General features: G+C 37.7%; 2 protein-coding genes across 4 annotated transcripts in view; one reads left to right on the forward strand and one right to left on the reverse strand.

The window, feature by feature from the left end:
- The first annotated feature begins 1,920 nt into the window (after window positions 1-1,920).
- Window positions 1,921-15,805, forward strand: part of CstF50 (Cleavage stimulation factor 50 kD subunit) — a 38,459-nt gene continuing 24,574 nt past the window's right edge. Inside the window, exon 1 of the mRNA XM_053767199.2 lies at window positions 1,921-2,043. Within this exon, the coding sequence (XP_053623174.1) occupies window positions 2,000-2,043 (44 nt within the window). The 5' untranslated portion in view covers window positions 1,921-1,999. The remainder of the gene's footprint in view (window positions 2,044-15,805) is intronic.
- Window positions 1,964-15,805, reverse strand: part of LOC128682482 (1-phosphatidylinositol 4,5-bisphosphate phosphodiesterase epsilon-1-like) — a 157,097-nt gene continuing 143,255 nt past the window's right edge. For all 3 annotated transcript variants that reach the window (XM_053767183.2, XM_053767181.2, XM_053767182.2), the window contains 11 exons: window positions 15,021-15,145; window positions 13,808-14,015; window positions 12,031-12,245; window positions 11,375-11,510; window positions 7,861-7,937; window positions 7,404-7,500; window positions 6,828-6,954; window positions 4,717-4,816; window positions 3,638-3,740; window positions 3,125-3,244; window positions 1,964-2,079 (listed from right to left, as the gene is read on the reverse strand). In XM_053767183.2, the coding sequence (XP_053623158.1) occupies window positions 3,134-3,244; window positions 3,638-3,740; window positions 4,717-4,816; window positions 6,828-6,954; window positions 7,404-7,500; window positions 7,861-7,937; window positions 11,375-11,510; window positions 12,031-12,245; window positions 13,808-14,015; window positions 15,021-15,145 (1,299 nt within the window). In that variant the 3' untranslated portion in view covers window positions 1,964-2,079; window positions 3,125-3,133. The remainder of the gene's footprint in view (window positions 2,080-3,124; window positions 3,245-3,637; window positions 3,741-4,716; window positions 4,817-6,827; window positions 6,955-7,403; window positions 7,501-7,860; window positions 7,938-11,374; window positions 11,511-12,030; window positions 12,246-13,807; window positions 14,016-15,020; window positions 15,146-15,805) is intronic.

Here is a 15,805-nt window from a genome sequence, read left to right on the forward strand (position 1 = left end):
ATTCAATTTTGTCCATCGCCCTTTCACTTCTATCCGATGTAGTTGTTAATGTCGTGTCATCAGTCATGCAAGCAGAGTCTATCCTTTTAGATATATCCGATATTGAATCGGAAATTTCTGTCGTAGATGTCGACCTATCGATTCTGGCTACTTTGGGTTTTATAATCATACTTGGAGGCAAATCTGGTATGGATCTTAGATCTATCAGACTAATTGAAGATCGTTTTAAACTCTGACTTATATCAAACTCGTCTGAAGAATCATCATCGTCTTCTTCGAATTGATCTTGTAGTTTCCTTTCTATATAATTTATTAGTTCTTCAGCGCATTGTCTAATATAGTACAGTTTATTCTCTTCAGATAACTTTCTAGATGATGGCTCGTCTTCTTCGATAATGTCAGACAGTTCTACACTATATGGCAAATATTGTATATATTGCAATATAGGAGGTTTTGTATACGAATTGAAATTCTCTATGTCTTCCTGATCAGACATAGTATCGTCCTCAGGCCTAAAGATTTCGTAAATTTTCATAATGGCCTCGTTAAATATGCTTTCCAAATCTTGTTTGACGTTACTCAAATCGACAACAGTTTCAGAAATTCGTCTGCTACCTGGTGATTTTTCTGATCTTAAATCGTCACCCCTGTCGATAACTGTGTCTTGTGTTTGAGTTAAAGTGGAATCAGATTTAGTTTTGCTCATATCACTGAACGTTTCCAATTTACTGATCGTCACGTCGGATTTGGACTTCTCAGACAAAGATGGCGTCATCGACGTGGATTTCGGCGGCTCCTTCAACTCTTTATGTCCGTAATTTTCCATATATTTCAATAGCATTTCAACTAAAGTTTCGTTCCCTTCTTCGTTTGGCGTTTCGTCTATATAAGACAGGTCTTTCACATTAATATTAGATTCAGACAAGCTGATCCCTTTGTTAATTGGTTCGATATTTATTTCTATAATTGGTTTTTCTATCCATTTTCTATCTTCCGGCCCAAATAGGAATTCCATTAAAGTGATTTTTTTGTCTTCCTTGTTAGTAACTTCTTCTTCTTTATCCATACATCCAGTGGAAGCTAGAAACTCGATTAAAGTTTCCATTTTTTGCTCCAATTCAGTATTAACTTTAGCTGGTACGTAAGTATCTAATTGATTGTCAGTCGGGCTGGCTTCGCTTTTGAAACAGCTGCCTCCGCTCCCTTTGCGTTCGTCTTTCTGACTTTTAACAATTGTGAAGAAGAAATCTATCAAATTAGCTATTCTTCTTTCATTATCATCTTCTTCGTCGTCACTTAAGTCTGATTCCTCTTTGACTAAGGGACATCTTTTGGGCGTGTCGTCAAATCTTTTCAGTACAGTTTCTTGGACAACTTGAAGTAAATCTCTGGCAAGTCTTATAGGAGATTTTGTATCTGGATGTACGGGCTCGTAGTTACCTGAAAGGGAATTTCGTATTTAGCTAGGCTGTTAAACATTTTGTGTCTTTCAACTTGGGGCAAGAATACGTATGTAATGTGTATGTATGTATATATACATGTGTGTGTGTGTGTGTGTGTGTGTGTGTGTGTGTGTGTGTGTGTGTGTGTGGGTGTAGATGTGCGTTCGTATGTATGTATGTATGTATGTATGTATGTATGTATGTATGTATGTATGTATATATACATGTGTGTGTGTGTGTGGGTGTGGATGTGCGTGCGTATGTATGTATGTATGTATTTAAAATTTAAAAGGTATGTAGGATATGCCGATAGAATTTTTAAGTTCGCGGGGCAACAAAATAGGTTAAACCGTTTCTGAAATATTTTGTAAAAACTCATCAAAAATGTATTGTGTGTAATTTATCTAGTAAAATTAATGAACAATATACTAAAACTTCGATTGTTTCTCAAATTATACAGATTGAGGTGACCGTAGGTGGCGACCAATCTCACTCCAGGTTGGGCCATCGTTGCTTTACCTGCGGGCGCAGAGCGGCGGCGCTCGCGATCAATCCTTATGAAGTCCCACAGAGAACCAAGTTCTGAAGAAAGGGACGCGCGGTGAGTCGCCAGTCGGGAGCCCAGCCGACGGAATACCTGGGATAGAAAAATACAATTTTCTTTTTAAAATTCAACCCAATGCCGGTTTTTGAGTAGTAACAAATAATAATGACATGAAAAAATTCTGAATTCTGGAGCGGGAATTGAACCCGCGCCCCTGTCTATCCGGGACAGTGCTCTTGCCCACTGAGCTGTCGAGACCGTGCCAGTGCGGCCGAATCAATTCATCTCTTCACGTCGACGTACAGTATTGTCATTAGAAACTACTCTCTAGGTACTCTTAACTAATCAACATACCCCACTGTTTTAAATGTACTGTATGTTATGTGTGACATGTATAAACAAATCAATTGTCGGTTGACTGAAAGCGATGGGATACTTTCTTACATGGGATAAGTCCGCCGGTATACAAGGTATCATTCTTGGGGACAAAAATACATTTTTTGTATGTATGTATTTATGTTTGTAACGCGAAAATATTTCAGAAGTAAGCGCGGGCGGAGCCGCTGGCAAAACAAATTTGTTAATTTTTGAAGTGAAAACTTGTTTAGCGGCGTTGCGCACTTTATGCGATTGGTAAAAAATTCGTAGCATCAAAAATGCACAACGTTAATAATCAAGTTTTTCGTTTCTTCTTGACCGATCGAGCAAAGCGAGCGAGTTTTACAAATCAACTTGGGACAAAAATATATTTTTTTATATGTTTGTAACGCGATAACTTTCGAACCGTTGCTCTGATTGTGATCGAAATTCATAATACATATCTGTCAATAGAATCGTCAAGTTCGCAAGGCAACAAAACAGTTTGAGTGGTTATTTGAAATATTTACAATTTTGTAAAAAAAAAATCTCATCAAAAACATATTCACGAGGTCTAAATTCGCGGCGAACAACTATTATGTACAATAGTACAATAGTACTATCAGCTTGATTATTAACTTGTGTGTGAAATGGAGAAGGCAATGGCGAACCACTCCATTAATAATGCCAAGTTGTGTGTGTTTCATTCCACGTAACGACCACGACCCTCAGCCATGAGGAATACGACTATGAAGAGAGAAGGGACTATCAGGTACATCACCTGCCATACTCAGGAGCGCCACGCCCTCAGTTTCCGCAAGGAGACCCGCTTGAAGCGCGCGACCTGCGCCGCCAGCGCCTCCGCCCCCAGCGAACCCCCCGTCTCGCCCTCTGAGTGCACCTGGAGTTTTTAATAATAATAAATATATAGGGACAAATCACACAGATTTTTAATAATAATAAATAAATATATTAGGACAAATCACACAGATTGAGCTAGCCCCAAAGTAAGTTCGAGACTTGTGTTATGGGATACTAACTCGACCAGTCTCAACCATAATCAACCAGTGTGCAGGTTTCCTCACGATGTTCTCCTTATGAACTAAAACTACTATATATGAATCAGATTTGTATACAAACTCATGTGGCACGAGTAGGATTCGCACCTGGGATCTTTCGATCCACAGGCGGGCGTCTTAACCATAACACCACAACCGCTTCACAACAATATTACTTAGCTACATATTCCTAATATAATTTAACTTAAAAAATAGAGTAATATAAATAAACATACCTCTCTGGTACCGGTTCGTCTCTGCATAAAAGATCTCATGTCCTTATCAGAGTGTCCTTTAGCACGAGCTATACCTTTGCCTAAAGGCGTTGACGAGGTACGTCTGAAATTTTAATAGCAAGCTGTATAAAATAGGAGATATTTATATATTAAACATATTAAAAGGCTTCGCTTTGGTAAAAACATTATAAATTATACACGTAAGCAGAGGAGTTTTATTATAAATGCTAAAGTAAGTTTGTTTGTTACCACTTCACGCTCTATCTACTCAACCAATCTTCTTGAAATTTTGCATACATGTAGCTTATAGTATGGAGAAGGACATAAGGTACTTTTCATCCCGGAAAACTAGCGCGAGCGAAGCCGCGGGCTAAAGACTCGAGAGGCAAGAGAGCTCAGCAATCGACGGAGGGAGGCAAACGGGTGAACCTCGCTCGCGTAGCTTTCTAGCACCGGGAATTTCCATTGCGTTTCAGCGCGGGAATGCTGCCTGGGTGATGGGCACCTTGCTTTGGGGGGCGTTTTATATATATTTTGTGTTTCAATTGTTAACAAGATGTGTAAGTACACGTCTTGGTAACAATTGAAACACAAAAAACATATAAAAATATATTTATATAAATACTATTATGAAGCAATATTATAGATACTGGGAACTTTACTGTTAAAACTAATTTTTATTATTGCATTTTACAATATAAGAATAAAAGTATTTACAACATAAACTTAAACTAAATAATAAATTAATTGTATAAATATATATAATAACCCTTCCTTAGCAGTCGGGTATAAATTATGATACAGAATTCAAATTCAAATTCAAATGAAATTCAAATCATTTATTCAGAAATTAGACCTTCTCAGGCACTTTTTTCTCGTCAATGTTTATATTTATAGTTATTTCTCACAAGCTACAAACTACTGGCATTTCGGAACGACCACTGCTGAGAAGAAATGCCGAAAGAAACTCATTTGAACAGTGTTGGTCCCTATCATGCCAGATCGGCTTACCATTATTGTTTCTTACAATGTTGTTTTTTTCTTATAATATATAAAAGTATAGAATAAACACAGCTAACCTGCAATGTGCTGGGTCGCTGTAGGAAGCCTGCACTGGCGGTTTTCCTTCAGAAACTGGAGTCTCTGAGCTGGAGCCTCCAAGGGGGAATCCGGTGCCTCCTGTATTATAAGTTAATGAATTACTAAATCTACTTACCAATATCGAAACTTACATTTGGTCGCTACGTCGACCTTCAATGCTTAACCGGAGGATATATGGCCACAGTCGCAAAGACCGTACAGCCAAAACAGTACGACTCAAATTACTTTATTCAATTTAGAAATCATATACATCACTTATTGACCTCAAAAAAAAATTCGCTGAGCTGACCTTTTTGAATTGCTCAAATAAATCTTTGAAATTCATTTAAAAATGGCCAGAGCGGTATATTGATCAAGGTGCCTGAAGGGCCTATTGAGAGTAGCGTCCTGGTGACGCCGGGCGGTGCCGAGTGAACGCTGAAGATATCCTATTATCACGCACTCGATTCCTGCGAATGCATTTTCTGCTATTCGAAACACCCTGGGCCCTGCGATTACCTCGTGAGTTTTCATCCCACTTCTGATACTTTTTGAGACATCAGAAGTGGGATAAGCAACGGGTTCGTTTGAATGTGTGAGAACGAATCTGACAAACATTGGGTAGTGTAAATTTTATGGCTTCTAGGTCTACGTTCCTTTCGTAGCATGAATTAGTAAGTCAAAACTTCTATATAGAAGACACTAGACTACTAGATATTAGGGATCGTCCATTAATCACGTGATGTTTTCTAGCATTTCAAACAAGTGATTTACTGACGATCGCTTATTGACCTTTTAAAAACACAAATCAGCCATCAACTTTTACAATTCAATTCAATTCGTTTATTTCGTGAACACAGGTTACATAATAGGTATAATACATTGGAATGAGCTTCTCTATGTCCCGCCATAAGGCATACGAAATTTTTGTCATAGGTTTTTTTTACAACTGAAGTTACATAATATTTATACTGTAATTTATTCTAGAAAGTGTCTACATAATTTATCTAATTGTCAGGTAGGTGTACATTAAAAGATCAAATACTTAATTAAATTAATTGAAATTGTCATTTAGATATAGAACATTTGACATTTAGATATACAGAACGATTCCAATGCAACACAGTTCAATTTAGGCACCTAAAATGAATCGCATTCGTACTAAAAATTAAGTTGATGGTACGAATTTGCGATGCAGTTCAGTTTAGGACGTAAAGTTGATCGCGTTGAGAGACGATGGTAAGCTCCCAGATCGTTACTGATTGATGAATGTTATTATAATTTAAACCGATTTTCTTAAAGATAAACTCAGATAAAAATTAAATTAATCTAAACAGTAGATAGGTATCGATATAATAATCATAATGTTAATTTTATTCAGCTACTTTTGTATAATTGTTGCGGCCAAAGCCTGGCAACACAAGGAAGGGAGGCGCCGCGACGGACTTCCGTCGCTCGCCATCTTATACGCACACCTTGTACGCACCGTTGTCCAAAGAATAAATTCTAATCTACAAACTCAGCGCCTTATAAATACAGTTCGATCACAATCTATATTCAGGCCTCTGCGCCAACAATAATTTTGTTTAATTTTGTTTTGTGGGATGATAGCATGCTCTCCATTTAAATTTGCATACCCATAGCCGGTGTAACGTGTGGGATTAAGTTTTATTTTAACACCACATTGTGAACATGTATTATGCATGTTATGTAAACTCATGTTTTTTTCCAGATAAATTATCTTTGTATTTAAACAAATGTGGTATAAATATAACACCATCGCCGATCCACTCGGTCATTTTGACGTGACAACGTCTTAAATTAGGTTGCGGCTGGGAGTCACTTATGAAAAAGTGTAACGCCCGGTAACGTTACGATGAGTCACCGAACGAGAGAGAGGCCCGCCGAATGCCTTGCGTCTCTCTCCCACTCAACTATGATCGGTCTGCCGCGCGCGTAAAAAGACGTTGTCACGTAAAATCTTCGCCCGTAAAACCGACTTTACAGGCAACCATTTTTTTTTAATAGCATTGAAAAACCAGCAATGTATACCGAATTCGTGTATTGGCAAACTATTTGTACAGTTGGGAGCTGGCACAATATTGATTACCCGTGATGGCGCCCCGAGTCATGCTGAGTCCCCGTTGTATCCGCGCGATGGCAGCTCTGTGCCGAGGGACCGGCGCTGAAATTCCTTTTTCTTGAAGAACGAAACGACCTAAAGTCTTCCAGCCGGCCTGTTTACAAAATTTTTTTCATGAACTTGATGAAAACTAGCGTTGCCGTTAACTATCTATATAATTTACGGTCGATAGTTGAATAATAGTTGATTGAAGCGGTGGTGGTGTAATGGTTAAGACGCCCGTCTGTGGATCGAAAAGTCTCAGGTTCGTATCCTACTCGTGCCACACGAGTTTGTACACCAATCTGACTCATGTATAGTAGTTTTCATCGACCACCACTTGCTTCCGGTGAAGGAGAACATCGCGAGGAAACCTGCACACTGGCGGACAGTTTAGTTCTCTAGTGTGTATGCGACTACCTGCCACTAGATGGCGGTATGTAGTCGTAATGACAATTGCAAAGAATGCCAACTTCTCCAAATGCCAACTTCGCATAATGTGACAACTAAAAATTAACACAACAATGCAATGAATTGTGTATTGTGTTAACATATTGAGCCTACCTGAGCTGTGTAAACCACTTCATCGTCAGCTAATGCCCGCTGTTGAGGACCAGCGCCGGCACGACCGCCCCATTCCAATTCTTCCACCAGCACAAATCTGATCGAAACAGATGATTTTATGAGGTTACTAGCTTTTGCCCGTGGCTTCGCCCGCGTTAATTCTCCCGGATGAGTGGTACCCTCCTTCTCCACACTTCGTACTATATATATATATATTTCAAGAAGATTGGTTGAGTGAGATCCGCGGAAATTTCAAACGGGAACAGTTATTTTTCCGGGATGAAAGGTACTTTAAAGGTACTTACTAAGTGTGTTTTTACTTCTCCGTATTTCAAACTATATGTATGCAAAATTTCAAGAAGATTGGTTGAGTAGATAGAGCGCGAAGAGGTGACAAACAAACAAACAAACTTGCGCATTTATAAAATTAGTTATTATAGGATGTTTTTTAATTTACCTTTTGGGATCGTCATGGCATCTGGCTTTCGTCAATGCTTGGTATACGACATACGAAGCGGTTGCTGTTAATGGTACCTACGAAAAAAAATAACATTTTATTAAAATATATATATATTTTTTAAACTTTGTTCAATTATGTAAAAATGTACTTATATATAAACTAGAGAACGTCCCGGCTTTGCTCGGGCGAAACCCATAATAAATTATACGCCTACATCTATAATATAAATCACAATAACACATGAACACATGAACATGAACATATGCACCGCACCCAGCCAGCTCGGAGGCTGAAACGGACGAACCGAATACAGGCCGCAGGCCGTACCTATGCGACGCTGCTTCCATCCATCAAAGTCACGTTTGCTGGAATATACGTCCTTCGTCTACATGCTCCACCTCGCCACCAAAACAGCGTCGAGCTCGCTTACTTTTGCTGTCAATACGAGGTATCAGAGGACGTTCCCTAGTTGGCCTCCCAGCGACCGCTACCTTAACGCTTTCAATACCAATTTTCAATACCTTTCAATACTTTTCAATACCTTTCAATACCTTTCAATACCTTTCAATACCTTTCAATACCTTTCAATACCTTTCAATACCTTTCAATACCTTTCAATACCTTTCAATACCTTTCAATACCTTTCAATACCTTTCAATACCTTTCAATACCTTTCAATACCAATAACGCTTTCAAATTAAATTATCTTTTAAAAGTCACGCTTTCAAATCACACTATATTTAAATAGTTTTAAAGACATAGGGACAGACAGCGGGAAGCGAGTTTGTTTTATAACATGTAATTATGGCGAAGTTAATGCTTAAAGCATAAAATATATTTATTTTTATTTTTGTAAATTGTGGCAACTGTGTCCACTAGCTAACGCCTGCGGCTCCATTTGAATTCCCCACGGGAACAGTGTGTATGCGACTACCTGCCACTAGATGGCGGTAAGTAGTCGTAAAAGTCATGTCAGATGCCTTTAGGCGGCTTGAATAAAATCTGACACACTCGATATGATGATGATGATGACGGGAACAGTTATTTTTCCGGGATGAAGGACATAGGGTATCAAAATCAAAATCAAATCATTTATTCAGAAATTAGGCCTTCACAGGCACCTTTTCACGTCATAATCTAAATTAAATGATGTTTACCAAAGCTACAAACTACTAGCATTTCGGAACGACCACTGCTGAGAAGAAATGCCGAAAGAAACTCATTCAAACAGTGTTGGTCCCTATTATGCCAGAAGGGCTTACCATTTTTTATATAAAAATTTATGTATAATTTTTTATCAGTAATATAACATTAAGTACATAATAAAGTACATGGTCAAAAGCTATACTGAAACATATTATGATTGTGATCAAGTGCTGATGAAAGGAAAATATATATATACTTATATATATATGTATAATTAACCAAACAAAAAAAAAAACTTTTAATAAAAGATCGAGCTGACCAGTTCCCCCGGCAGCACCCGTTCACGAGTTGACGCGTGAGTCAGCCATCGCGAAGCTCAACCACAATAGAGGGAACCTCCCGACCCGATCCACGACGCCGCTACCGGTTTGACCATTTGAATGTGCATGACATACTCGATCTTCATAATCTAACATAATAGATACCTATGTTACTTTCAGACACTTGGAGATCACAAATCACGTATATGTTTTACAATAAATGTCAAAATATATGTAATAAACATGTCAAGAAAATATATAAATAATAATAAAAAAATATTAAAATCAAGTGTGAGAGGTGGAAGTTTTAGGAAGGGTCCAAGGTTTTTTATCATTTAAATAGTCGCTAATCGTGTAATAAGCATTAGCCATTAAAGCATTTTTAATATATGATTTAAATTTTGGCATTGGCAAGTTAATAGCCTCTACATGGAGTTTATTGAACAATTTAACACTTTGACCCACGAAAGACCGCCTAACCTTTTTAAGTCGGAATCTGTTCATACAAAGTTTATGCCTATTACGAGTGACTACACTGTTAACATCGCTCAATGTTTTATACAGGTGTAAGTTAGATTTAACAAAAATAAGTACGTCGAAGATGTACTGAGATGCAACAGTCATAATATTTATCGATTTGAATAATTCTCGCAAGGAATCCCGTGGCTTAAGCCCATAAATAAAACGAATTGCTCGTTTCTGTAAAACAAAAATTTTTCCTATGTCAGCTGCATTACCCCATAACAATAATCCGTAGGACATTATGCTATGAAAGTAGCTGTAATACACGAGCCTAGCTGTTTCGATGTTTGTACACCTATGTCCTTCTCCATACTTCAAACTACATGTATGCAAAATTTCAAGAAGATTGGTTGAGTCGATAGAGCGTGAAGAGGCAACAAACAAACTTATTATCGCATCTATACTAATAATAAAACTGTAATTTATAATATTAGATTTGATCTAAAAATAAAAATATATTAAAAAATCACTATATTGCCTAATATATTATAATATTTTAGTTTTAGAGATAAATTTTGTAATAACAAGATGACAAAGGAATGTATCAATTTCTGTTATCCCCTACAATAATTTGTTTGACATAACGCAAATTTTCAGACATCCCTGTCCCTGAGTCCCTGTCTCGACGACCTCGGTGGCGCAGTGGCAAAGTTCTTGCGACTGAACCGAGAGGTCCCGGGTTCGATCCCCGGTCGGGTCATGATGAAAAATGATCTTTTTCTGATTGGCCCGGGTCTTGGATGTTTATCTATATATGTATTTGTTATATATATGTATATATATATATATATATATATATGTATATATATATATATGTATTTGTTATAAAATATAGTATCGTTGAGTTAGTATCCCATAACACAAGTCTCGAACTTACTTTGGGGCTAGCTCAATCTGTGCGATTCGTCCTAATATATTTATTTATGTGAGATTTTGCGCTGGAGTTAACGTGTAAGGAGGGGGGAAAAAATTTTGTTGACCTCGGTGGCGCACTGAACCGAGAGGTCCCGGATACGATCCCCGGTCGGGTCATGATGGAAAATGATCTTTTTCCGATTGGCCCGGGTCTTGGATGTTTATCTATATATGTATATGTTATAAAAATATAGTATCGTTGAGTTAGTATCCCATAACACAAGTCTCGAACTTACTTTGGGGCTAGCTCAATCTGTGTGATTTGTCCTAATATATTTATTTATTTATTTAAGTCTTTGTCTAAAATTTACAAGGTAGCGAAACGACTGGTTATCTAAATGACTATATTGTTAACCGACCACATTTCAAAATCACTGGACTGGCACGATGAAATAAAAAAACATGCACTTATCAGATCTTTAATTGACGTAAATCAGTTCACCTACTAAACAAACTTTTTACTAGATTTTGCCCGCGGGTTCGCACACGTGAATTTCAGTTCTTAAGAGGGATCGAAGTAAAAATTTCAGTTATTCTTTAGTCGCGTATTCTAAGACTGGTAAATATTTATATATTAATAAAAAAGTGATATGACTGTCTATACAAACCTTGAGTATGGCGTACGGTATCTCATGGGAGACATTGTGAACACAGACCAGAAAGTTATCAGGCCGTCGTTCCTCATCCGGAGCAGACTCCTCGTCTGACACTGATTTGTCCTTCTGTCTGTCTGTCGATGCTGATCTGTCGATGACAAAAACAACGTTTTACTCCTGTCTCTCATCTCCGTGAGTTCGCAGTTACGTTAGCGCTTAGAGCGGGTTTGCACTTCACACTATCGAGTCGATTCGCAGTGAGACACAGCGAACCAATCACATTGTGATGTGGTCGTCGTTGCGTTACAATAGCGCAATGTGATTGGTTCGCTGCATATCACACTTCGATTTTTTTTTTGGTTACAAACATACATACATTAAAAAAAATGTATTTTTGGCGAGGTCTAACATTCTACTATTCTACTTGAGGCAAAAATACATTTTTTCTATGTTTGTCTGTCACGACATAACTTCCGAACCGTTGGTCCGATTTTGATGAAATTTAAAAGTTAAGTAGGTAGTGTAGGACATGCCAATAGAATGTTTTTAAGTTCGTGGGGCATCAAAATAGGTTCGGTCGTTTTTGAAATACAATTTTGTAAAAACTTATAAAAAAAGTCATTGTGCTTGCGTGGTCGTGTGTTCGTGGCGAATAACCTGAAGTATACCTGATGCTGGTGAGCCAGGCACGGCTGCTGGGGTCGTCACCGACTCGCTTCAACAACAGCCTCGCGCCAGCGCGCGCTGTGGCGCACCTCAGCACTCTCTCATGGGGCGCCAGCACCCTCTGAGTGGGGGCCCTGGAGGGCACCTCCTCTACTAACACATAGCTCCCGAGTGACGACCGACAGACACCCGCTTTTGTTAGGCATTGGGCTATTGCCTGGCGGTGGACAGAAGTTTGAATTTGTTAGGCATATTGAATTTCATATGGTAACTAGCTTGTGACCGCGGCATCGCCCGCGGCTTGTTTTTCATAGTAAAATCTCGGTTATTCTTTAAGAATAGTTAATGATGAATAGTATGTTTACCAATTTTCAGCTTTTAATTTTGAAATTTTTATTTAGTTCCTTTATAATCTTTCACCCCCCCTTTTGAAGCGGTTGAGGGTTAATTTTCAGAAAAATCTAAAACACGTTTTCTTTAATTTGTTGTAAACAACCAAAATCCAAATTTTCAAGTCACTAACTTCAACGGTGTAGAACTTTCATATAAAAGTTTTTCACCCCCTTCGGGGTTGAATTTCCAAAAATCCTCTCTTAGTGCTCATAACTCCCCAGGGAACCTACATGTCAAATTTCAGCTTCCTACGCCCAGTAGTTTCGGCTGTACGTTGTCTGTCAGTCATTCAGTCAGTCAGTCGCTCATTAACGGAAGAGTTATATTATACAATATATATATATATATATATATATATATATATATATATATATATATATATATATATATATATATATATATATATTGTATAATTGTCAATCTATTGTCTTTGACTTAGATTCCCTCTATTATGGTTGAGCTACGCGATGGCTGACCCATGCGTCAACTCGTGAACGGGTGCTGCCAGAGGGAACTGGTCATTTTTGTGTAAGTTAATTGTGTTTTACATCGAAATATACAAAAAAATTGACGTGAAAAAGTGCCTGTGAAGGTCTAATTTCTGAATAAATGATTTGAATTTCAATATATTGTGCTTCCGTGTAACCTCGTGTTCTTTAACCCCCGACGCAAAAAGAGGGGTGTCATGAGTTTAACGTATCTGTCTGTGGCAACGCAGCTCCCAAACGGATGAACCGATTTTCGTTTAGTTTTTTTCTTTGTCAAAGAGATGATTCTATCCCGAGTGTTTTTAGCCATGTTTCATGAAAATCTGTTCGGCCGTTCGAAAGTTGTGGCGAAATGAATATTTAAAGTCGGGGGATTTTTAATTTGTCCAACAAATAAACTTTTTACGCGACGCGTACACGATATGGAAAAAAGAGACAGTATTCGAACGTTAGTTACGCGCTATGTGTTCGTTTGTTTCAGTCATCATCGAGATATCTATCGATTATGCATGCACCCATCAAAAACTGCTTTACTTGGTAATAGCATAGTATGTATGGCACCGAAAATTTACAACAAAATTCCAAATCAATATAAAAGCTTAAATTTAAATCTATTTAAAAAGCACCTCAAGTCTTTATTAACTGATAAATGTTATTAAACTTCAAATGATTTCTTTAATGATAGACTCGGATAGAATTTAGGGCTAGTATAAGTACATTATAATTCTTTTTTTGTTTTGGATTTGTAGTGGATAGCATGCTCCTCTTTATTTATTTATATTTGCATACCTATATTCGGTAAAACGTGTAAGTCTAATTCATTTTGACTATTTGTACTCATGTTTTTGGCAAATAAATGTTTTCTTTCTTTCTTTCATCCGCAGACGGCAATACTCGCCTCATTAGTTGTAGTATCCTGTGTGACCTTCAATATGGAATAGGGTTCGTGTCTCGCCACAGCATAGACAACTAAGAAGTGTATCTTCCTTCTTTCGTGGGGGGAGCTAGGCTCTAAGTCCCCCCTATTGCTCTCGCCGGCTAGCTCTTCGGAACAACGCGAGAATATTAACAACGACGCCATATTGAGAGGTTGGTTTGTTGGGGAACTGAAAAAGATATACAGGGACATACAGACATACAGACACACACGAACGACGAACGAAACAAATTTAGTTATATACCTCTTTTTTTACTTAAATCTTATAATTTCTTTTTTATGTTTAAGTAATTCGTCTGTCGTCTTGTTTCAATAAATCTTTTAGTCTACTTATATCTGTAAGTATGTATAATTATTATATTTATATACAATTATATTTTAGGCTACACACATTGAACCGTGTTTCAATATTGATATTGAAACATATTCCGTGTCAATCTCAACCTTGACGTCGGCAAAATCATCGTTCTGGCATGCCATGACACTTAAAAAAAATCGCTAGTTTAATTATTAATACATTTATATACCCAGTCTTATTCATACATTGGCAATATTTTATCTACACGCTCAGTCGATGGTACTGAACAACATTTCGTATGGAAGCAACCATGAAATCGCGAAAAAAATTTTCTGATCCATACATTTTCCACAGGTTAGGTACCTATTTAATGTTGTATAGAACATCTGATTTTTTTTCGCGATTTCCGAGTTACTCCCATACTGAAAGTTGTTCAGATTCATGGACTGAGCGTGTAGACAAAATATTGCCAATGTACCTATATACAGACAGGGTTACTGGTGTCTAACGCATAACCTTCCAAAGGCGCATAAGGTACATAGAGACTGACATCTTTTGTTCTACGACTTTTGTCTAAACGTAATATATGCAAAAATTTTCTTCTTTTTTTGTTTTAATGTCGTTTCTATAAAATGTTAACTCTACGTTCGATTCCGCTACATAACGCTACTGCACTGCCTCGTGTCGCTCGGCTATTGCATACAGTGAACATGTGTAGAATCGCAGATCAAAATGTATTTTTTTAATATGAAAAAAAAAAACTACGCATCACGAAAAGTCGTAAAATAAAAGTTGCTTGTTTTGATGTACCCGAGTAGTCTTTAGGAGGTTTGGCGTTTGATACCAGCAACCCTGAATATATGTATAGTTTCTTACCGTAATCTAACATGTCTGTACCCCGGTCTCAGGCACTGCAATGGGATGACTCTCTGTGACAACATGTAGTTTGTATCTGCGTCGTAAACTTCGAAACGAACGAACGCCAGTTCTGGGAAGTTTATCTGAAAATAGAATAATTATATATATATTCTCTCTCCCTCTCTCTCTCTCTCTCTCTCTCTCTCTCTCTCTCATTTGTTTTCCCGACTACTTTATGGGAAGGTTACGTGCCACGTCCTCGCACGTAACTGTATATCACCACCACAATACTAATGTTTCGTAGTAATAACTACTTACGTTAGTAGAATCCCAACGTGTCCAAACCGAATGAGGCCAGACTCAATAGGTACTAATGTTTAAATAAATAAATATATTAGGACAAATCACACAGATTGAGCTAGCCCCAAAGTAAGTTCTATACTTGTGTTATGGGATACTAACTCAACGATACTATATTTTATAACATATACATATATAGATAAACATCCAAGACCCGGCCCAATCAGAAAAAGATCATTTACCATCATGACCCGACCGGGGATCGAACCCGGGACCTCTCGGTTCAGTGGCAAAGACTTTACCACTGCGCCACCGATATCGTCAAAACTATAAGCGGCGATGGGGGGGATGTACAGTCACTTGGACAGTGTTTTGGACAGTGAGTTTAGTTTACATATATAGATGATTTTATTGTTAATTTACACACTCATAACAATCATATAGTTTCTCATCTGGTAACATTCCAAAGAGAAATATCTCTATTACATAAAATTGTAAGTAGT

The sequence above is a fragment of the Plodia interpunctella genome, chromosome 30 (assembly GCF_027563975.2).
Source record: "Plodia interpunctella isolate USDA-ARS_2022_Savannah chromosome 30, ilPloInte3.2, whole genome shotgun sequence".
In the NCBI taxonomy this organism is placed as follows: Eukaryota; Metazoa; Arthropoda; class Insecta; order Lepidoptera; family Pyralidae; genus Plodia; species Plodia interpunctella.